The sequence below is a fragment of the Barbus barbus genome (genome assembly GCF_936440315.1).
Source record: "Barbus barbus genome assembly, chromosome: 11".
Lineage (NCBI taxonomy): Eukaryota > Metazoa > Chordata > Actinopteri > Cypriniformes > Cyprinidae > Barbus > Barbus barbus.
Genome location: NC_136739.1, coordinates 10,467,559 through 10,491,858, shown reverse-complemented (window position 1 = coordinate 10,491,858; position 24,300 = coordinate 10,467,559). Strand labels below are relative to the sequence as shown.

Here is a 24,300-nt window from a genome sequence, read left to right as displayed (position 1 = left end):
TACAACTGTTTGTAGTATGTTTTAAAGCCCTCTGCATGCAGACCCCATCAGCAAACAGCGAATTACCTGTGATGATGTCCTCAATGGCTCCGTCTTTACCCTCATACACATGTCTGCTGTCCTTCACCTGCTTCTTCCTCAGCTCCGTAATCAACTCCTGCTGCTGACGCTTGCTCTTATGAGAGGGAGACTGAACACACACACAATAACATTTCACACATCCACAATTAATGCTGAATAGGCTGTCTTCAATCTAAAAAACATCTACAAATACTCCTCTAACCAGATAAATAATGTGTTTAAACAGTCACACTTACAGAGAAAACACCACATTATACCGTAAACATTGTGTCTCCAGAGAGGATCGGGAAACAGGCACACACACGCTATCTAAAAGAGGACATCCGTTATGAATTCTAGATACTTACCTAAACAGAAAACCTTCTGTATTACTACAATTTTTATACTGTTTTTACAAATGAGGATGTCCCCAAAAAGAGATTTTGTCAGATTTAACTTTAAATTTGCCCCCAAAATAAGGTTAAATAGGTACATGCATACACAGGGTTCAAAAAGAACTTTTTGCCAATTGCAAAAAGTTAAAGAAAATGAACTAGCCTTTTTTTTTTTCACAATATTGACATTGCTGAGGGGCAGACTATCATGAATTATGTTGCATTTAGGCTGTTAATAAAGTTACTTGTCACATGTTTTATTTATAATTTTATATACTAAAAAGTAACCCTAAAACAAACCCTACTAAAAAGTAAACTAAAATAGCAAAATGAAATAAACAAAATACAATACAATGACTAAAATAAAATACTATAATAAATATAATAAATTTAAAATAATATATCCATTGAAAGATTCATTAATTATTTTTCCTAACGATGGCATCCCTAGGTTTCAGATTTCGCTCACTTCAGAGGCTAGTTTTGTCCCCAAATTATAGTTAAGTAACCCATTTCCCCGACACACACACACACACACGTTTATTTCTGTGAATTGTGGGGATTTTCCATAAACTTCTATTACTTTTATACTGACCAAACAATATTTTCTATCCCCTAACCCTAAACCTACCCCTTACAAAAAACCTGTTTGCATTGTTACGCTTTCAGATAAACATAATTTACTATTTTTTTTCCCTCGTGGGGACTGTAGGCCAGTCCCCACAATGTCAAAAATTTCAAAGTTAAAAAAAACGTTACACAGAACGGGAAGGAGGTGGGAACCGACAAACATTTAAGGACTTTAATAAATAAAATAAACACAAAAGTAAAGCGGCAGCCCCTCACGGACGACTGCCGCACACAAAATAAAGTCCAGGCCTGGTCCTCTCTTGTCTTCCACTGCCGTCACTCCTCCTTTTATCCTTCCGGAGCTCCTCCGTGGGACTCGAGACCGGTGAGTGTTGCAGGTGTAGCTCATTATCATTCACTCCACCAGCCTCGCTCCGTTCCCACGGCTCTCGGCCCCACCCCACTCACTACACTATCCTTGTGGGGACATTTGGTCCCCACAATGTAGCATAAACAAGCACGAACATACACACGCTCACACACACACACACACACTCCTTTGTACCTTTTGATCCTCTTGCGCCATCATAGCTTCTTGCTCAATTAGCTTCTCCATCATAATCTGCTCCTGTCTTTTCCTCTGTTCATTATCCTCCTCTGCTTGCTGACAGAGAGAAGATACCATCAGTGAGGCATTTGGAAGTTGTGCAATATGAGTGATCAATGCTGTTAGGGTTCATACGACTGAAGAAAGTGAAGCAGATGATGTAATGGTGTGACTGGATGAAGCAAAGCAGGTGATTGGTCGCTTTACCCTGTATGCTTTCACAAAGCGTACAAACACTGGGAAAAACACGGACGGGGGTGTTGTTTTGGAGTTTTCTCCAAAGAATTTCACCACTTCATCAAAGGCATCCTGAGAGAATGAGATACGAAAAGACAGAAATAAGCGACATTGAGAATCACATGAAATGTAATTTCTAAGACTCTTCAAATAAAAACTTTGAATAACAATCCCAATCAAAAGGTGTCATATGATTGTTGTATATTTTTTTACTTTATATGAATCAAGCAGTTTATTCCAAGTCTTCTGAAAAGACATAATTGCTTAATATGATGAACACATTTAATTTAGGCTTTTATTCATATCTGTAGATACACAGAGCTCATCAAATATGGTAAAGCAAAGCTCAAATTAACTTTAAGAAAGTTGTGGAAGTTTAGATAAGCCATTTTGCAGCTTATTTTCAATATAAGCTCCATTTGAACTGGGGAGGAACTGCTGAGTTTTGAAATGTATATTATGTTTTTATGATTTTATGATAATATCAAATGGTAAAGGAAAACAAGATTCCTCATGATGTGACCCTTTAACTGAGAGTGAAGCAGGTTTATTGAGCTGTGTTTTGGGTGATGTGTGTGCTATGTTCGTGGAACCTGAGCGATCTTGGCATCATCCTGAAGTTTTTTGAGTTTATTCTCATTTTGCTGTATGAAATCTTTGAGCAGTGTGTTGTGGCCATGCATGCTGTAATCTCTCCTCGTCAGATCCATCCCTCTCTGAAGCTCCTTCACATCTAATAAGACGTTCTCCAGAGAGACTAAAGAATACACAGACAGAACTCATTTAGTTGAGATCTGTTCTTTGATGTCTGAGCAAATATGGCCTGCCCTGTTTATGCAAATATAATCAAATTGACATATTACATGTTTCATACCTGCTGCAGCTTTCTCCACATAGTTCAGGTCATTATAGAAGAGAGACACCTGCTGGTATTTCTCCTTCACTACATTTGCGATGTAGTGCAGAAGAGTAACCTTGCGGTCCGTTGATTTAGTGTCTAATAACTGGAACAGGAAAACATGCAAACCCTCAGAACATTTAAACCCTCAACTCCATTAATTATTAAATCACAAATGAAGGACATATATTAATGTGTCGTTTTGCAACAAGATTAGATTAAATATTCCAGAGGTATTTGGTGCAACTTAATTCCTTGAGCATAATTCATAAGGATTTAACTTTAACAGCCAATATTTGAGTTTTACTGCGTAATACTATGTAAATTGTACCAGGTCTAAGCTCTGCAGTTTGAAGCCGTACACCGCTCCTCTTTTACTGCTGTTCATGTAGTTTCCCAATGCCAAGATGATCTGAGAGAGAAACACACGCTCAATAAAGACACACACAGTCTGGAGAAAAATGAATCAGAGAAGAAGCGAAACACTTACTTCCAGAATCTTCTTGAGTTTTTGTGAGGACTTGATGGAGACAGATGCTGCAATAACGGCGTGAAGTTGCTGTTGAGACAAAAACAAAAGGCAATAATAGAACCTGTACAAATGTCCAGCTGACCATTATAGTTTTCTTCATTAAAAACCAACTACTTTTAATGCTAGCTTAAAACATTGAGTAGCAGTAAACAACATTAGTTTACATGAAAACTACTTCTACAGCATCTATTCATCTTAGTTAATGTTAATCTCAGCACTTATAAAGTATTACTAATACATAACTATAAAAAAATAAAAACTAACGTTAACAAAAATGAATCATTGCTAGTTAATACATTAAAAATTGTAAAGTGTTACCAAAAATTGTGAAACATCCAAAATGATGTAATATGCACCTATTCAACTGTATGCTACAAGCAAACATTTTTTTACTCATTTATTTTTTTCACATATTGTAGTACTGACTGCACTTGTCAAGCTCACCCGTTTATCCCTGTCACCAGTTATTACAAGAAACATCACTGAACAGTAGTATTTAAGTATCATCAGTAACTACAAACCAATATTTGGTCCTAAGCTAGCTACACCTTGAGCTTAAATAAATTCAAAAAGTTTATTCACTGTTTATTGCTAGAACAATAAAATCCCTAACAATGAAAGTGTTTTCAAGTGTATTTAGACAAGTTTTGGTAAAATGAATAGACTAGTTTGACCTTAGTTTGAGGTGAACGATCAGCATTTTCGGAAGATTACGGTTTCTGTTACCTCATTAAAAAGTTTGATAACAAATTTTCAGTTGTAAGAAAACATGGTTTTGCACTGTATTCATGGAAAGCGTCATGTGAAGAAGGGTTATGAAAGAATTCAAGAGACAGTGAGTGGAAAAGAAACGGGTATTATAGAAAAATGAGAAGATCTATGGGCATGTCTTAGTTATCTAAATTTGCCTGGAAGATTTGGGGCGAAAACAACAAATTACTGCTTAATTCTTGAGCAAACGTGCTGTCAGCTCTTACTGGTGTTAGCATCTGAACACTTTCTGTGAAATTGGCCACGAACGCCATGATGGTCATCTTCTGCATGAGACGCTCGATCTTGCTGAACTGGATCATGAAGCGGTCCTCATCCGTCAGGTTCTCCAGAGGTTTGCGCTCCTTCTCATACTGCCGGAGAACTTTCAGCTCCGCTTCAGTTGGAATGAACCTCATCAAACACTCCACGAAATCCACCGGCAAGGTCCGGAGGTCAAGCCTTGCGGACACAAACACACACACACACACACACACACACACACACACACACACACACACACACACACACACACACACACACAAACACACACACACAGAGAGATCAAAGCATTGTCCTCATTAATCTGACAACCTCCTATGTGTAAACATAGCTGCGGTTTTCAGTCCTGTTTAGAGCCCAATTTCATGGTTAGTCATAAAAAAAAGTACAAATGAAGAAATATTTTAAACGCTAATCAAGAGATGTTGGTGATCTTTTCTGTTGTATATACTCTAGTATGTCGGCTGTGAATTACATTTGAATGGCTCTGCAGATCTCCTCTGATGCCTTGCCCACTTTTCTGAGCGTAATGGCCAGGTTTTTTGATCTGTTGGCATCCAGCAGCGAGATTTTATTTGGTCCTTTCTGAGAGGTCTTCTGTTTGCTGGAGGTGATGTCTATGGCAGGCCCCTGTGCTTTTGTCTTAAACATCTCCTCAAACTCATCCACATTCAGATCCTGAAAAGACAAATCACAGTCACTATTAACCATTAAAATCCCTGATCTTTATACTGTATCTGACACTATAAAATAACAGCTAGCCTGGAATCCTAAAGCACAAGCTAGCCTGGAACTAAAGAACAAGCCAACAATTCAGTATATAAAGAAAAAAAAAGCTATTTTAACCGGATTTAATACAGTCAGGGCCAAATATATACAATCTCCTCACATTGGGTCATTCAACACCAATGTAAATATCTGTACTATATACAAAAATGTTTTGGGTTGGTAAGATTTTTAAATGTTTTTGAATTATTCTGAGGCTGCATCTATTTGATCAAAAATGCAGTAAAAAACAACAACAAGACGAATAATGTGGTGGAACATTATTACAATTTGAAATTAATATTTTCTATTATAATCTGTATTTAAATAATATTATTTAAATACTAATTTAAATGTCATGCATTTCTGTAATGCAAAGCTGAATTTTCAGCATCATTACTTCAGTCCTCAGTGTCACGATCCTTAACAAATCATTTCAATATGCTGATTAGATGCTAAATTATAATTTCTATTAACATAAATGTTGAAAATGGCTGGACTGCTTAATATTTTGTGGAAACTGAGACATTTTTTTAGGATTCTTTGATGAATAGGAAGTTCAAAAGAACAGTATGTATTTAAAATGTAGTTTGCAACAATGCAAAAGACTTTACTGTTTTTGATAAGTTTTATGAATCTTTGATGAAAAAAGCAAAGAACAAACAAAAAACATTTGAATGGTAGTGTACTATATATATAAATGCCTTAAAAGGATGCATTTATGGATCAGAGTTCACATTGTAATGCATCATTTTCTGAATTATATCCTCTGATGTAATACATTATAAGAATAACCAATTCAGAGTTAATCCTGTAAAGAATATCATAAATTACAACATATAAAACAAGTATTATATATTATGATCATGTATTATACAGCAACATATTACGCATGAATTATGAAATGAATGCACTTTAATGCCTTCATATTGCATCATGTATCAGAAAAACAAATGTTTTGACCAAGTTTCAATTTTTTTTTTCAATGTTTTCAAAACTGTGTCTGTCTCACCTCCAGTATTCTTTCGTCATCGATCTCGTTGAACACAGTGCCGTTGATCTGATTGGGCTTCAGCGCCACCCAGTTAAACACCGGCATACGGAACTTAGTCTTGATGGGTTTCTTGATCTTCACAGCTACACACATGAGAGAAAGCACATGTCAACAACCTCATTCCAGTTACACAAACACAAAACAGTGACGTGGAGCTGGTTTGTGAACAGCAGGCACAGATCTGAACGTGTCCAGTGCACATTTGTGAGGGAACATGAGGGGAAATGTGTGAACAGCTAAAACAGCTCTGTGAAGTATGTGATTTTGCTGACAGGATATTCTGATCCTAAACCACACGTGAGCCACTATTATGACAATGAGAGAATGCAGAATTACAGACTCCTCGAGGAAAGCTAAAGCACAAATGGGATCTCACCAATGTCTTAATTGTTTCTCCTTGAGAGCATTGAAATCAAACAGAGACTAGCTTAGATGGAGACTCTTCTCAGATGTTTATCCTGAGAAAAATACATCTCACATGTCTCCTCTGGAGTTTCAAATAAGATCTCAACTCTGTCTCAAACTGTGCTCAGAATAGATATCAAAGAAACACATGCTTACACACATTTTCAAAACTTTGCCTTTTTTTTTTTTTCAAAACTGTACACAAATCCAAGAATTGCACACACAAAATGCAAAATGCCTCACATCTAAAACAAACATTTGCAAACACCTTTGCCATAATAGTAAGTCCTGTTAGATTTTTGTGTGTTACAAAGAGTATTGTGTGTTGTGTTTTGCAAAAAATGTTTTATGAAATTGAAAACTGCGTCAAAGGCAGAGAATTACTGGATGGTTTTGTTTGTGGTTCTGGTATTTGAGTGTCAGCTTTCAGTAATTGTGTGACAAGTAAAGATTTTGTGTTTATGGCTGCATAAACTGTGTTTATTTTGATTTATATAAATATTACGAGAAAGGTTAGAGAAAATTTATGAAACGTGACTGAAAACTATGAAAGAGCACATCTGAGCAATATCGTTGTGTGTTTAGGCAATGAGACAGACGCTCATGGCTGTTCTTGGGTTTACATATGAGGATGTGACTCAAACAGTGTCTCAGTATGAGAATGAGTCAAATGTTGGGTTTCCTTCATTTATGCAGGTTCACACTTTACAAAAATAATCCAGTTAATGACTGAATCTGACTCACACACAGCAAATACAAATTGCAACATGCTTGATTGAGGCTCAAAATCCGACAATACTGATCTCTGATCAAATGCTACAAAGAGAAATGAGAGCAGTTTCCAGTTCAGCTGAGGGTTATGGGTAATATGATGGTGTGATATCAGGCCATGCAGAAAGTGTGGCCAGAAAAACGAGAATAAACTCTCAGTGCGTGTAAAACATTCCTTAATTTACGCAACTATTGCCTTATCTGACGATCAGTTGCCTGTAACGGCACAGCACACTGTTTCAACATGCAAACACAACACAATCAAACACTTACACAGCAGGCATGGCATTTTTTGTCTCACTGCCTTATGATGTACATTTATTTATATAAAGGGACAATAAAAATGTTAAATGTGGTCATTTGACAAAAGTTGATTAAAAGTAATTGTATAAATGTCTAAATGAGGAAACGTTTTTTTTTTTTTGGCAAATGCCATTTACTTTCATATTTTTATTAACAATGCAATGACATTCTGGCATTTGTAAGACTGACTTAAAGTCAGAAACATTCTACAGAATTGTGTAAATACAGCATGCTGTCCATACTTCAATTATTTGAGTTCCCTTTCAGTCGGTCACGGAGACGTCACGTCGGGTGACCGACGAATTGGGATCTCGCTTTGAGAGACCAATCCACTTCGAGTGTAAATAAATGAGCCACTGCACATTGGCATGCGATTATTGCATCCAGCTGCCGCTGATCACAGCGTGAGTATAAGTAAGCAGCAGGTGCAGCGCATATTCAGCTTTTCGCTTCGGAGCAGAGCGGTCTTATCGTTCTTCTCCTGACCTCTGCTACGAGTGCCTGCGAGTCAACGCTCTCAAGGAAGCTCTTGTGCTGGTGGCTGTTTGCGTCTCTAGAGACCTCTCATTGCCAGTTGTTTTACTCCCTGACCGAGGGAACACTCGGCATGGACGCACTGGCACACAGCTGGCCGCGGGGCCTTCGCAAGTATGCGTTTCCCCCAGTGAGCCTTCTCGCACAGACACTGTGCAAGATCAGGGAGGACAAGGAGCAGGTCTTGCTTGTGGCGCCGTACTGGCCCACTCAGACTTGGTTCCCAGAACTGATGCTCCTCGTGACAGCCCCTCCTAGGCAGATTCCTCTGAGCAAGGATCTACTGACTCAAAGAAGGGGCACCTTATGGCACCCGCGTCCAGACCTCTGGAAACTTCATGTCTGGTCCCTGGATGGGACGCGGAGTTTCTAGGTGACCTACCCCAAGAGGTAGTTGACACATCACATGCTTATGCCTTGAAGAGGAACCTGTTCATCGAATAGTGTTCTTCTCATTGAGAAGACCCCTGGGAGTGCCCGATCAGAGTCGTGCTGTCCTTCTTGCAGCATGAGTTGGAGCGAAGGCTGTCTCCCTCCAACCTTAAAGTTTATGTGGCTGCAATTGCTGCCAACCACGACCTCGTGGAAGGGAAGTCGGTGGGGAAGCATGACTTGGTCATCAGGTTCCTTAGGGGGGCAAGAAGGTTAAATCCTCCACGGCCCCCCTTTATACCCTCTTGGGACCTGTCTCTAGTACTCAGAGCACTACAGCAGGGCCCATTTGAGCCTTTGCAGACAGTCGAGCTGAAGTTTCTTTCAATGAAGTCTCTGCTCCTGCTGGCATTGGCCTCCATCAAGAGGGTAGGGGACCTGCATGCATTTTCGGTCGATGATTCGTGCCTAGAGTTTGGGCCGGCTGACTCCCAGGTAATCCTGAGACCCCGGCCTGGCTATGTGATCAAGGTTCCTACTACTCCCTTCAGGGACCAGGTGGTGAGCCTGCAAGCGCTGCCCCCGGAGGAGGCAGACCCAGCCCTAGCTTTGCTTTGTCCCGTCCGAGCATTGAGATGCTACGTTGACAGGACGCACAGCTTCAGGACCTCAGACCAGCTCTTTGTCTGTCACGGAGGCCGGCAGAAGGGGAATGCCGTCTCCAAGCAGAGGATGGCCCACTGGATAGTGGACGCCATCACCTTGGCTTATCAGGCACAGGGTGTGCCCTGCCTGTTCAGGTTGAGAGCCCACTCCACTAGAAGTGTTGCATCCTACTGGGTATTGGCTCGTGGCGCCTCGCTGGCCTAACACGTTCGCTAGATTCTATAGCCTTCGTGTGGAACCGGTCTCCTCCTGTGTTCTCACCTCAAACGGGTAGAAGCACTGAGAGGATCCAGTTTTGGGTCGACTTACTAAAACTGCTCCAGAGAGTCCGTACTGTAGACCCTGTCGTGCTCCTCCATCCCCTTGGCAGCCAGACGTGGCGGAGCGTCCGGCGCCAGGCCCTCACTCGATGAATCCGTGAGAACCGGTAGAGGGCTGGGTTCCATATGTAGAGACCTAATTGGATTCCATATGTGTAAGTCCACGGTTTAGCCTTCGAGCCAGTGTTTCCCCAGCAGACTGCCATTATCCAAGAGGCTACAATCACCTCTAATTGTCCATATGCACCTAAGCGGTTGTTCATATGCGTAAGTGCTTCTGAACCTCCTTCGGGAAGGTTGGGCTTCCGCAGCGTTCTGGTTCCAAGTGGAATGGGTACGTTTTCCCAGTGTTCCCAGGAGGCTTCCACAACACACTGGAACGGGCAGTCTCCGTGGCCCTTTGGTAGGGATCCCAATTCGACGGTCACCCGACGTGACTCTGCGTGACCAACTGAAAGGGAACGTCTTGGTTACGTATGTAACTGGGTCACCGGCTCGGCTCCTCAGCGAAAACCTGAATATGCGCTGCACCTGCAGCCTACTTATACTCACGCTGTGATCAGCAGCAACTGGATGCAATAATCGCATGCCAATGTGCACTGGCTCATTTAGTTTCACTCGAAGTGGATTGGTCTCTCTAAGCGAGATCCCAATTCGTCGGTCACCCTACATGACTTCCCCGTTCCCTCCTTCACGTAAGGAGGGTTACATACATAAACTAGACGTTACTGTGACGGTAACAAGCTTTAGTCCTCAAGGGGGCGACAGAATCACCTTTAATTGCTATTAATCAGGTAAATTACTATAAATCAACATTTAACTAACTAGCTGGCTCAGCAAGATTCTCTTCAGACTCATAAAATATTTAAAACTTGTTTTACTGTGATGTGAAAAGAGGGAATTTTCAGCAGATTACTTGAATAACTCAGTGATTAAAAAAAAAACAACATTTTAGATTCTAGAATGAATCTGTATAAAATCAATTAAAAGTCAGAAAAAAAGGAAAAAATAAACGTTAAACTTTAAAGAACCTTTGACTGAATGGTTCTTTGTGGAACCAAAAACAGTTCTTCTATGGCATCACTTAAAGAACCATTTGAAGCACCTTTATTTTTAAGAGTGTAGGTGAAACTGCGCTTGGACTGTGTTTGTGTTTACTGGAGTTCCATGAGGTTTTCCATGCTGTTCTTAATGGCAACTTAATGACAAATAGATCTGTAGATGTGGAGCTGATGTGAATTGTAGTTTTGTTTTCCATGAGGTTGCGGTTCATGGCTTGAGCTCTGGAAAGAGGGATTTTGTCCACTGTGGAGTGTAGAAATAAGAGCTTACGTCTCATGGAACATGTGGTCCCATAGGTTGGCATTACAGTCCTGTTATTTGCTGAACTCTGTAAGCAAGGTCTAAAGAATGTTCCTCTCTGGTTTTTAAACTGTAAGGAAATGTTCTGCAAAAAAGCATCCAATTCAAAGCTCAGTTTCAAGAGGAACAACCAGCAATGAAGCTTCATAGTCATTGTCAGATCAAGATTACAGAGGAACTGAGTGTGTTTTCTTAGAGACTAAAATACCATGACCACACACACACACAGACACAGACACAGACACACAGACACACAGACAGACAGACAGACAGACAGACAGACAGACAGACAGACACGCACACACACACACACACACACACACAGACAGACTGAGCACACACGACATGGCACAACAAACCTACAGTACAGTTTGATGGGTTCCTCTATGGCGGCGCAACAGGTAGAGCAAACACAAGCAGAGAGAAAGACGACCTTAAAGAGCAAAAAAAAACACAACCTCTGATTCCAAAGATCTGATTGGCCTTTTTACCGCTGCATTACCGCTGAATCCTGAATACAGATTGTTTCACAAGCAATGAAAGAAGATCAATTTGAGAGAGAAGTTAATTACCAACAGACTGGAGTAAAACACAGCTTTTTATAATAAAAAGCAATTAAGTGAAAGCTTGAATAAAAAAAGCTGTTCAAATTTACTGTATACTCTGCACTACGTACGAAGACTATCATTTGGGGTCAGTAAGAATTTTTTTTCTAAAATAAATGAGTATTTTATTCAGAAAGGATGCATTAAATTGACCAAAAGTGAGAGAAAATGCATTTATAATGTTGCAAAAAAAATGCAGTTAATTTGAATTAGTTTTTTCTTGAAATACAAAATATGTTTAGTTTCCTGAAAAATATTAAGCAGCATAACTTTTTTCAACATTGATAAATAAGAAATGTTTCAGTATATTAGAATGATTTCTGAAAGATCATTTGACACTGAAGAGTGGAGTAAAGATGCTGAAAATTCAGGAATAAATTACATTTTAAAATATTTAAAACATTATTTTAAATTGTCAGAATTTGTAGTTTAATACTATTTTTACTGTATTTTTATCAAATGAATGCAGCCTTGGTGAGCATTAGAGACTTCATGAAATATGAAATTATTTCAAAAGGTAGTGTAAATCTTGCAAGATTTGAGAATTTGCATAGCTATAATTTGCACAGACGTTTCCAAATGTTTTTATGGGCACATTTCTGTAATACTTCTAGAGTCTGCCTCCATCTATTTCTAACACTAATTATTACTTCTTGTGCACTAATTATTACTTCTCCATTAAAATCAATACAAAACTTCACACAAACTGTACAGAGATTAAATCAGATTAAATTAGATTAAGCAAATTTATTTTTCATCTGATGTTATTTTTTAAAATCTGATATACTGTACAGTCAACGAGATTGAGCTTGTTCAGACATTAAACCTTTTATGGGAAACCTAACAAACCGCTTGACCTGTGATGATTGTTATCAGTGCTCTATGAGAGGAGACAGTGTGACAGCGACTCCAGAGACCCGCAGCCGTTCTCAACTGATGCGTGAACTTTAAACAAAAACTAATGCATACTTCAGGCTTCTTAAGAAGTTTGCGGCATACACATCTGGGTCTAAATCACTGGGATGTTCCTCCTCTCATGTCACTGTTTTGGTACAATGTATCATAGTTTGCGCATGTGATAATGGCTGTTCATGACTGTTATGGTTTTGTCTTTAGTGTCAAGCAGGTTACATTACCAGCCAGTCCTGAGTTCATGATGACTGTGGGAGATCCACAGCCTGGAAGTGGAGGAGCCATAGGGGGCGGTGGAGGGGGCATAGGGGCAGATATATCCACAGCGGGGAGAGGAGGAGGAGGAGGAGGAGGAGGAGGAGGAGGAGGAGGAGCTGGTGCTGGAGCAGCAGATGGACCGTTTGGTACTGGAAAACACAAGAAGAAGAAGGAAAAAGCAGGTTCGAGAACACTTTATATTAAGGTGTCCTTATTACACGTTACATGCACTTACTATTATAATAGCAATAAATTATGCATAATTACATGCAAGTAACCCTAAGCCAAACCCTCATTCTAACCCTAACCATATAGTAAGTACATGTAGTTAATTAATATTACTATAAAGTATTTAATGTATAATTACACAGTAACAAGGACTCCTTAAAATAAAGTGTAACCACAGATTCCATTAGCTGTTTCTATATTTGACTGATTTAGAAAAATTTACTTTGTAAGATTCACCTAAAAAAAAAAAATATTCTTGTGCGCACGTATATTAAACTTTCCTTTTAGAGTAGTATCTAATTTCAGATTTCTCCCCTTTAAACATCACATGTCTATATATCGGCTACATTAGATGTTCTCTTCCTGACTAAATGGATGTATTTTGACCAGAATAAGCTGCACTGGGATTGATTTTCACAGGCATTTTTTGAACCTTTGTGAGGGGCAATCTTAAAAATGTCCTTATTAAAATGTATCCGTGTTGCCTTTTATGTCAAAGACTTGCATTTATTCAACTAATTCAATCAGCCTAATCGATCAGAATATTGTAGGCTGCTACCAATACAATTTTAACATGCAAGAGTAGTAACAGATTTAGTTAAATTGTGCAGCGGCATTTTTTTGCCCCCTTATCTTAAATTTTAGGGGTAGTTTTATTTTGGATTTTGGCCAGAGGCAGATAGTACTGAAGTATTTTTACTCTGCTTTAAAAGTACATTTTCAAGTGTCTGTACTTTATCAGTGTTTATCTTTAGAAAACTTTTATTTATGAAATGTAGGGCAGTAAAAAGTACAACATTAAAGAAAAACACTCTGATTAAGTAGAGATACTTTTTAAAGAGTATTTACTGTCCACCTCTGATTTTGGACTCAAGCAAAACATAGTGATACAAGTAATCTGAATAGAATAAATTAGACTGTATTGCAATGTCAAACTCACTTCCAGTATATAGAATCAGGAGAGGTCACTCACATGTCTCCGGCATAGGAGGAGGTGGAGGGGGTGGCGGAAGATCAGGCATGGTCAGGCCATGTGCTGCCCCATTAGCCACACCTCCATGACTGACCATGCCCTCACCAGACACCCCAGCTACGCCCTGTGACTCTGGCAGATGCCCGTTCCCCTGTGGAGGGGACGTCAGGATGGCAATGTCCCCATCCGCTTTCTTCTGGATCTTGATGGTTCCCTGTTTCTCCAGCTCATGGATCTTCTTCTCCAGGTTGCTCTGTTTCTGAATGGCCTCGTCCTTCTCCTTCACCATCCGACGCAGGGTGTGCACCTGAGAGCTGGCGTCTTTATACACCTCCTGTCACGACAGGGAGCACGAGTTTTGAGTTAAAGAAACTCCTGGGGGTTTGTGTGGGAACTGCAGAGGGTTTGTGAGTTGACGAACGGCTATTTAATTAAATGAAATGTAACATTTAAATATATAAATGGGGCTGCACAATTAATAGAAATAAAACTGTTTATCAAAAGCTGCAATTTAGAGGAGTATAAAATCTGCAATAATGCACAACATAACCATTAACATTAATAGTTAATAAGGCTCAGGTGACATCAGTGGAAAAGTTGTTTTAGAGACAGTTTTGATGTTTTTGACTACGAAGAAAAACATTTGTTTCTTTGTTGGAATAATGTACAGTGATGAGCATTGTTTGGGTTTTGTGAAAGTACAGTCGATATCGATATTGTAACTAAATTTTAAGCATTAAATAATATATACACTCAAAGAACCCATAATGTACCAAACCGTATAGTCAACTCAAGAAATCATGGGGATGTGATGTAAGGATGCATCATTTACCCGAATAGACTCCAGCTCTTTATTTTTTTGCATCAGTTGTTTCTCCAGCTCAACGATTTTTGCCATCGCCTCATTCTCTGTGTCCTGCAACTTCTCTGTCAGCTAGAAAACCACAAACAAGAATCAACAAGAAATAAGACTCCAGCTACAGAACGCAGACTCACAAAGACACAAATAAGTCATGCTGAGACAGAGCACTTAAATCTCAAAAGAGTCCAGCCAGGGTTGCGTAAATATTAAACTTCAGATTCACAGCAATATCACTTTAGTATTCATGAATCCTGATTAATCTGAATTCTTGACTATGCAGTACACTATAAAAATCAATGCCACACTAATGAGGAGATTAGTCGGGTCAGGAAGTCATCCTTTGGCCAGATGGCCCAACTATTTCAAAAGGTCAAAGGTCAAGCTACATGTATGACAGGGTCCTATCATGTTGCATTATCATTAAAGGCTTTCAGCTGAACTCAATACTGGTAATGTAAGGTCATGTTGTTGGGCAGGTGGTGCATTGTTAAACAAAAGGCCTTGAATGGTAAGCATTCCTGAATATGGAACTTAAATTGTTTTTCTGGATTCTATTGGAATTTTATAATGAGTGTAGCTGTAAAAACAGTACTAACATGAGACATGTTCTCCTCCAGTTCCTCCACTCTCTCCAGCGCTGCGTTCTTGGTCTCTGCATCCTCTAACAGAGCCCCAACATCGAACACGTTATCCAGGTACGCCTGAATCTGCACATGTAGCTTATCACTCTCGGTGTGCTTCAGTTTCTACTCACAGACAGCGACAGAGAGAGAGTGATGGATCCTCTTTCAGCTCACTCGACGGTTATAGCAATACTGAACATTAGCATCAGAAGACTCAGCACTGAAGTTTACTCACGTTCAGATATTCATCCAGACCCAGCTTTGTGAAGTCGTACTGTAAGTGCACTCTGAAATTCATGTCTTCCACAGAATGAACCACAATGTTTATGAACTGCATGCATGCAACCTGAAAAACATTATACACCATGCTACATTTCAACCCAGTAAAACTGAAGGCTTTCAATTGATTTACTGAAGAAAACTGAGTTTTAACAATAGAAATGAAAATACCTAGCAATAGAAATCTTAATTATTATTTTTATTTAATTATTTTTCTGTACAGCTGTGGATTGGGCCTATATATACAGTATGCAACTATAAGTCATGAAGATATTAATATATTATGAACATTAACATCATGATTTTCAGTAAAGCTGCTTTGAAACAATGTGTATTACTAAAAGCACTATACAAATAAATCTGTACAGCAGTTTGGAATATTTAATTCAGATTGCTCAATTACTGGATTCTGCAGAAAAAAAGTTTCTGTATAACAAGTGCTAAACTTAACGGGCCGTTGTTTCTATATAGCTGTGTTTTAAACTCAAGTCAACACATCATGTGCATTTATTTGGTAAGTAGCTGTGTAATATGCTTGAAAATATCCAGTCTTGCATGTTTACAAGAACATTATCCTTGCACGCTAAATTGTGCTGTCTTTATTTATATTTTAGCCTATTTGACAATGCTGTTATATATTATATTATTTTCTTGTATTGCTGCTTAATAAAGCTCTTAAGTAGGATATAAGTCTCTCCTGCAATAAGCTATTTGTTTTAATAATTATATCTCACAGCTGAAAGTGTCAATCAGTGGTACAGTGTGGTATGTATTTTAGAGCATTAATAATCATGATTGCTAAAGGAAATGTGTATATTTGGATGCTAGTCTAATACATACCATGAAGTCGATGTTATTATCTTCGTTCTTGAAATGCTCCATGAGTTTCTCAAACCGCTGATCTTCTGAACACACCTGCAAAGCAATAAAGAAATAGCTCATGCAGTGAGAGAGAACATTAAAATAATGAAGAAAATGAAAATGAGATGATCTCTTTTAGCCTCTAATAAAATCTTTTGATATTTCAAAAACACCTTGATGCAGTACAGTAGTTCATTTCTGTTCTCAAATCATCCCTTTAGAAATAATATAGGAGCTTGATCTCTCCTACACAGACCAGAGAGATATGAATTCATTCAGAAGCTGTTTTGATCCTCCTACTAAACAAATCAATAATAAATGTGTTTAGTGTGTGTCTAAATCTATTTATTTGTACAGGACAATCAGCCTAAAACTTCACACACTGCCCTCATTCATATATATAGTTATCCGTGTACATTAGTGACTTCTGGAACACAGACTACAGCTTTTAAACTGAAAACTGTGCCTTTGTAATTCTATTATCTGAAGTTGAATATTTTTTTTATGTGTGTGTTAGAAATAGCATTAGTGTGTATGTACCTCTTTAAAATGATCAAAGGCGGAGAGAATGATCTCGTGACCTCCTCGAACCAGACACACAGCAGCCAGCAGCTCCAGCACCAGAGCTTTAGTCCTGTACCAGCAGAAAGCAATATCACACTTATTACATCCATTTTGTCATGATTACAGAGGCTATTACTGCACATTTTGGCAAAACAAACAAACAAACAAAAAGTAAAATATCTTCTGCATCTTTTAGAAGATCCAGAAGATTTACACGGCAGTTCAAAGGTTTGGGGTCAGAAATTCACAACTGTTTTCACCACTGATAATAATCATAAATGTTTCTTGAGCAGATAATCAACATATTGTAATTTCTGAAGGATCATGTGACATTGAAGACTGGAGTAACGATGCTGAAAATTCAAGCTTTGATCGTGGGATTAAATTACATTTTAAAATATATAAAAACAGAAAACAGTTAATTTAAATTGTAATAATTTTTCACAATATTGATGTTTTACTGTATTTTTGATCAAATAAATACAGCTTTAGTGAGCATACGGGACTTGTTCCAAAAAACTTGTTGACCCCAAAAACAACAAAATAATCAACATTTTCTCCTACTGCTGTCATTTACACAGATGGAGTAAAGAACCCGTCCAACTGCACACTGAGATTAAGGGGTCTGTTGTTGTAGCTGCCAGTATTTATGACTCTGAAAGAGGAGTCACAACCCGCATGAATTAAAGCGGTGGATTCTGGGAAAGTAGCCTCTCTTTCAGAGATACACACACACATTTACTCCAGCTCAATGGGTTACCTGGGATTCTTATTGTTCAGACTTAGTGCAATTTCATTCACAGCATGAGGGTGAGACATGACCATGTTGAAGCCATACTGAGAGAAAGACAGAGAGAGGACTAATTAGTATACATGGCAGGATCTTCAAGATTTATTATCTGAACATAAAATATGATAAAGACCAAACAGCTTTCCATGAATCAATGTGTGTGTCTCTCTGTGTGTGTGTATGGGTTTTCTGCATAAGTGAGGCCCACAATGTCTTGAACAGCTTGACCTCACTGTTTGTGATCTTTTTTCTTTAATTCTAATAATGTCAAGATTTTTCTGAGTGTTAGAAGTTGGATATCGCAAATGTCAGTGATGTGGTATGAAAACCAGTCTCACCAGGACAACACTTTTTGAGTGATTTTTTGCAATCAAAATGACTGATTTTGCAGCAGTCATTTGGGGGAAATTTACATTTGACACTGGATGTACAAGTCATACGACAGAAAAAAAAAAAAATCAGTATTTAATACTACAGGAATTTCAGTATTACAGTAATTCAAAACGTTTACATCAAATATAAAATAAAACACTGCATAATATTTGCATTTAATAACTCATTTTAACACCAAGAACATCCCACAATTTATTTTAATTCATGCAAGTTTATCACACAAACTTACTTATAATAGCTTTAAGTAGTATTGTGCTTTTTGTGATTAAGCAGTTGAACTAATTATAAAGGGTTCACAAAAAAAGTGGCATTTTGTTGATTTTGCATTGTGTTCTATGATCCGGAGAGAATGGAAAGCCCTATAAGAGGTCTTTACTAATATAGATTCAAAGTGAGTGAGTCTGTGAGTGTTTTACCTGGTAGTTCATGATGGCTCGTAGGCACATGATGCACACATGAACGTCGTCTTTCTTACATACTAATCTGGAATTCTTCAGTGTCCTCCGACTGGGTAACGTGTTAGACCTGAGAGCAAAACAACAACTGAAGTTTATTAATCAAGAAAATCAATAGTTTATCCAACATATGAAAATACTGTCATTATTCAGTTACCCTTGTGCTGTTCCAAACCCAATTGACTCCTGTTCTTCTGTGGAACACAGGAGATGTTTAGCAGAATGTCTGAGCTGTTCACATTCACTTTCATTGAACAGAAAAGAAGCAGCTTGGACATTCCACAAAATATCTCCTATTATTTTCTACAGAAGAAATAAAGTTGTACAGGTTTGGAACTACATGAGGATGATGTTATTGCTATAACATACACTATTAATCAAAAGTTTGGGGTAAGTAAGACTTTAATATTTTTGAAAAGTATCTAATGTCAACCAAGACTGCATTAATCTGATCAAAAATACAATTGAAACATTAATGCTGTCAAATTCACACACACAATCACATTTTTCACAAATAATTGTTCTACATTAATATTTTTTTTTTCTTAATGTAGTTTAACCCTGTGATGCAAATATGAATATTCAGCAGCCATTACTCCAGTCTACAGTTTTACATTATCATGGTTTAAAATTGTACTGCTTAAATTTTTTGTAGAAAACATTTTTCAGGATTCTATAACAAATCGAAAGTGCAAAAGAACAACAAATGTACATTAAATTGTACCTTTATAAATGTCTTTGCTGTCAATTTAAAGCATCCTTGCTGAATTAAAATATTAATTTATTTAAAAAAATCTTACTGACCCCAAACTTTTTAAAGGTAGTTCTTTCTTTTAAAAGCTACACTATTATTTTAAACAAATAACCACTTCTCAAGATGTTTAAAATGATTACAAGCATGAAAAATATGCATCATCTTCTTGTAAACACAAATCTAGAGTCATATCCTGATGTAGACTCACAAGACTAAATCAAGGCAGAGGGATCAGGACCACAGGAAGTATTCTTATATTGTAACAAGTGCTGTGTTTAGGTCTGTCAGCAGCTTTTCCTGTGAGTGATGTGTGAGGATTTGCATTATCTTACAGCAGTTAAAGCGCTCTGTGCACACATATCACCTCCACAACACAACAGCAGCATCATTGACATGCATGCCAGCCATCGGGCCCAAGCCAAAGGCTTTTATGTGTGAGAACAGAGAAGCACAGCAACAGATGCACACAAAGAACACACACAAACAGGTATAAAATAGATACACATTTTACTAACTCTCACCGATCGACAAGGACATACAAAATTATGCACACAACAAACAGAAGTCTAAACAGGCTCACAAACAGACTAGAGAAGGTTTACACACAAACTAACACAAAGGGCACCCAGTTCTTTTCAAGATTGTCACAAGACAAGCTGGGCGTGATTTTCTGAAAACACACACACACACACACACACACATAATGCAATATGTCAGCAGCAGTGCCTGAGGGGATGGTTTGTACTCAATGCTGAACTCATTCAGCAATGCACACAGAACATTAACACACACAGGTCTGCACTAGTGGTGTGTAATATAATATGTATCATCTATGATAATACTGTGATTGTTGTTTTAACCATGTGTAAGCATAGTCATTCACTTTGCAAGAAAACAAAAAAAAACACATCCACTTTCACTGTGTGATTTAGCCTGACAGACTACAGTTCATATAACGCAGTTCATATATAGTATAATGCATGACACAGTTAAGCAATGCCGTAAACACAAGCAAGTGTGCTGGTTTCACGAATATCAGCACCATTGCAAATTTGATATTTATTTTGTTCAATAGATCAATAAACAGGAAATTAATATTGTGAGTTTTTGCTCTATTTCGCCAATGAAAATCATTCCAAACAAAGCCGCAACAGAGCTGTTGTGCATCAACAAACTGTGGTGTGTCGTTACTGAATGAATTAGCATTTTTGAATGAATCAATGATTCAATGATCCATTCATAAAGAAAGTCAATTGCTTCGTTCCTAAATCAATCAGCCAGTTGAATCATTCAGCTGAATTAATGACTCAGTGACTCACTCATTAATGCAGTGAACTGCCTCCTACTGGTGGTTTTAGTTTCATATTTAAAATATCATTTCATTAAAACATCATATTTCAATATTAAAATATATATATTTTTTTTTTTTTACATTTTATCATTATTTATGCAATTGGAATTGCAGTGTAAATACGTCTAAATACTTCTTATGCAGTACAAAATGGATACTAAATTAATTTGATTGGTAACAGTAGTGTCTTATTCCAATTGAATTTACTGATTAAATGTATGAATCTGACATAAAATAAGATGCAAAAATCTTATAAATTTAGAAAAATTATGTGGAGAATATGAAATGCTTCGAGTGTCACATGTCCATGACAGGCTTTAACCAGCTAATATACAAGTGCAGAAACACATTCAGTGAAATACCTTATTATTGTTCTCAACAAAATCCCAGAAAATATCCTGATATCATTTTTTGTCAACATCTCACACCCCTAGTCTGCACTGATTGCTAGAATTTCACAGCTGCATTATTGCTGTGATGTGGTTTGTCTTTCAACTCTGACATGAGCGGGAATTATAATGTGTGAATGTCTTTACAAACTTATTGTCTGCTAACATTATTTGGACTTATTGTCCAAAACATCACAAGGGCCTAGAAGCTCTTGCAGAGAGTACTGAATCGCATGCGTGTGTAATGTCTTTGTCATACTGTATCTCCAGATGTATGACTGTGCTCATCCAGAACACAATTTTCCTGACTCGTATCTGTCAGGTGATTTCACAAGCGCACACGCTTAAACACGTCCTCTGTAGTTGCAAAAGTTAATGCTCCAAGATACGTGTTTTTTGATAAGAGAACAGAAAATAATTTGGTCTCGTTTGCCAGTTAGGAGGAAAAAAAAAAACCTGTACTGTATGTAAAGAACATACAATTATTTGAGCTATTTGGGGTTTAGAACTTATATAAAATGTGAAGCTTTAAAGAATTTATAATTATCCCCTGAACAAATGTTATTTGAGCTTTTAAATGTGTTATTTGGGGCTTAAAAGACAATTAATATTCATCGAACTGTATCAATTTAACTATCAAATAAGATTGATGAATAATTAAATTAAATTGAGCTCAATAATGCCACTGTTGTATTCTGTAGAGCTACTTTATAGCTAAAAATGAAGTTTTTATTGTTTCTAAATTTTGTGACATTGAAACTGATTATTACTGTAAAGCTGCTTTGAAGCAGTCTGTATTGTATATAGTGCTTTATGAATAAACATGACATGGCTTGACTGTACTGTAACCGTCCAAATTGTCTTTTTAGTGGTATAGGTGGATGCATCTTTGATTATGTGCTACAGATGTAATTCCTATAGGTGGAGTTTGCTCTGTGTAAACAGTATTCTGTAGGTATTCTGACATCATATCCCTATTCTGATAAAGCAGTTGAAAGATTGGATATAAATTTACAAAGACATGTTTAGTGAGAGATTTTATCACACTCGTCACATGCTGTGTACTGAGTAATCTTGTGGCTATACTTCCAATGAGTGTGTATTTAAAGCATATCCTGTTGCAGTATTTTGCCACAAAGACTTCCTCTGGAAGTGCATCACTACAAATGAGTGCTCCTTTATTATTATAAATAGAGGACTGAGCCTAGGGGTGGGCGATATGATCAAAACCTTATACTGTATCATAATATGAGTAATTTTATTTTACGGTAACGATAAACATAGGGCAGTCGTGGCCTAATGGAGAGAGAGTTGGACTTGTAACCTGAAGATTGTGGGTTCGAGTCTCAGGTCCGGCAGGGATTGTTGGTGGGGGAGTGAATAACCAACACTCTCTCCACCCTCAATACCATGACTGAGATGAGACCCTTGAGCAAGGCACCGAACCCCCAACTGCTCCCCGGGCGCCGCAGCATTGGCTGCCCACTGCTCCGGGTGTATGTTCATTACTGTGTGTTCACTTGGATGGGTTAAATGCAGAGCACAAATTCCGAGTATGGGTCACCATACTTGGCCACACACCACTTCCCTTTCCTATAGTTATTTTTGGTTTAAATACTGCAAGATATTTAAGATATGGAAATTTTTGACACCATAGAAATGTCAAATTTTTGTCACCAGTGTCAATAATATCCCAAAAAACTAATACTAGCCTAAAACAACTACAACAAAATAACGCAGGTTCACTGAAAATAAGTGGTCAGATATTAAATAAGCATAAGAAACAAATTACAAGCAATAGGACAAAAATAGAACAAATACATAAGAAATGTTACATACATTGTAAAAAATTATCAAATGCATAAAACCCTGCATATTCTACTCTGTGTAAATTAAATATATATTTCTTCTTATTGAAGTTACAAAAGTGATTTAGTCTAGAGCAGCGAGAGATTTTTTTTCTCTTTTCTTGTTTGGATAACATGAATGACAGATAGCAGGAATTTTTGACTGCTGTCACTTTAAGAACTGCCTGGATCCAGTATATTGATATACATGTGGGCGACACTTTAGTATAGGGACCAATTCTCATTATTAACTAGTTGCTTATTAGCCTGCCTATTATTAACATATTGGCTGTTTAATAGTACTTATAAAAGAAAATATTCTACATGCATATTCCTACACAATACCTGAGCTTAACAACTACCTCACTAACTATTAAAGCATCAAATTGGGAGTTTATTGAGGCAAAAGTTGTAGTTAATGGTTTGTTAATAGCAAGAATTGGACCTTAAAATAAAGTGTGACCCAGATGTGTTTTCTTCCTCAGCTGTTTGCTTTTATTTAAGACCTAAATTACTGTGTTTACAAGGATACTTGCAAAGGCTGGCATATTTTGACACATACAAGGGTGTGTATTTAACTGTCCAAGGCCTATAAAGTGGCAAAAATAACTCAATGCTCAGTTCAATACTCCCACGCTCTATGAGCACTGTCTTCATGTGCGCACGGCTCTTTAACAGCACGAAATAGCGAAATTAATTATCTTTTATTTTAAAATTAAAATCACTTATTTTAAAACTGCAATGCTTAAAAATGCTTGCAAACGATAAGTTTTCATGACCATGTACAGAAACGTCACATGAGCGTGTAACTGCGATAGAGACGATCCCGATCGCCCACCCCTGCCTGAACCTACATTTTCCGTGGTAATTGACTTTGTCACAGATATTTTTGATAAAACCTTAACTTGGGTAACACTATATGGGTAATATATAATGCATCACCCTTATTTTGCATGAATATTGCTATATAAATATCTTATGAATAATCGTAACAAACATTATAATACCTCCCTACCGTATGGTTATAATTTTAAACAGTGTAATTGTTTAACACATGATGATTAACATCATGTGATCTTAAACAAACAATGTAAAGACAACTTATAAGTCTGGGAAGTACAATCCATTATAACGCATGTGGATACAACATGGTGTTAATCAAATTGCTAAATTTCTAACAATGATACAACATATTATAACATATTTTTTAATATAATGCATGCATTGTAATGCCTTTTGAAAGCCCTTGTAATGTATTCTAAATACATGCTTC

General features: G+C 37.6%; 1 protein-coding gene across 3 annotated transcripts in view; it reads right to left on the bottom strand.

Annotated features, from left to right (window-relative positions):
• The window catches only part of LOC306877190 (formin-like protein 2), a 100,237-nt gene that overhangs the window by 9,323 nt on the left and 66,614 nt on the right, over positions 1-24,300 (bottom strand). For all 3 annotated transcript variants that reach the window (XM_079428777.1, XM_079428776.1, XM_079428775.1), the window contains exons 7-25: positions 18,648-18,756; positions 17,809-17,885; positions 17,025-17,118; positions 16,464-16,538; positions 15,580-15,690; positions 15,318-15,467; positions 14,692-14,793; positions 13,860-14,193; positions 12,625-12,807; positions 6,109-6,233; positions 4,807-5,009; positions 4,277-4,511; positions 3,258-3,326; positions 3,099-3,179; positions 2,744-2,873; positions 2,463-2,626; positions 1,840-1,941; positions 1,591-1,689; positions 67-190 (exon numbers count right to left, since the gene is read on the bottom strand). In XM_079428777.1, the coding sequence (XP_079284903.1) occupies positions 67-190; positions 1,591-1,689; positions 1,840-1,941; positions 2,463-2,626; positions 2,744-2,873; positions 3,099-3,179; positions 3,258-3,326; positions 4,277-4,511; positions 4,807-5,009; positions 6,109-6,233; positions 12,625-12,807; positions 13,860-14,193; positions 14,692-14,793; positions 15,318-15,467; positions 15,580-15,690; positions 16,464-16,538; positions 17,025-17,118; positions 17,809-17,885; positions 18,648-18,756 (2,567 nt within the window). The remainder of the gene's footprint in view (positions 1-66; positions 191-1,590; positions 1,690-1,839; positions 1,942-2,462; positions 2,627-2,743; positions 2,874-3,098; positions 3,180-3,257; positions 3,327-4,276; positions 4,512-4,806; positions 5,010-6,108; positions 6,234-12,624; positions 12,808-13,859; positions 14,194-14,691; positions 14,794-15,317; positions 15,468-15,579; positions 15,691-16,463; positions 16,539-17,024; positions 17,119-17,808; positions 17,886-18,647; positions 18,757-24,300) is intronic.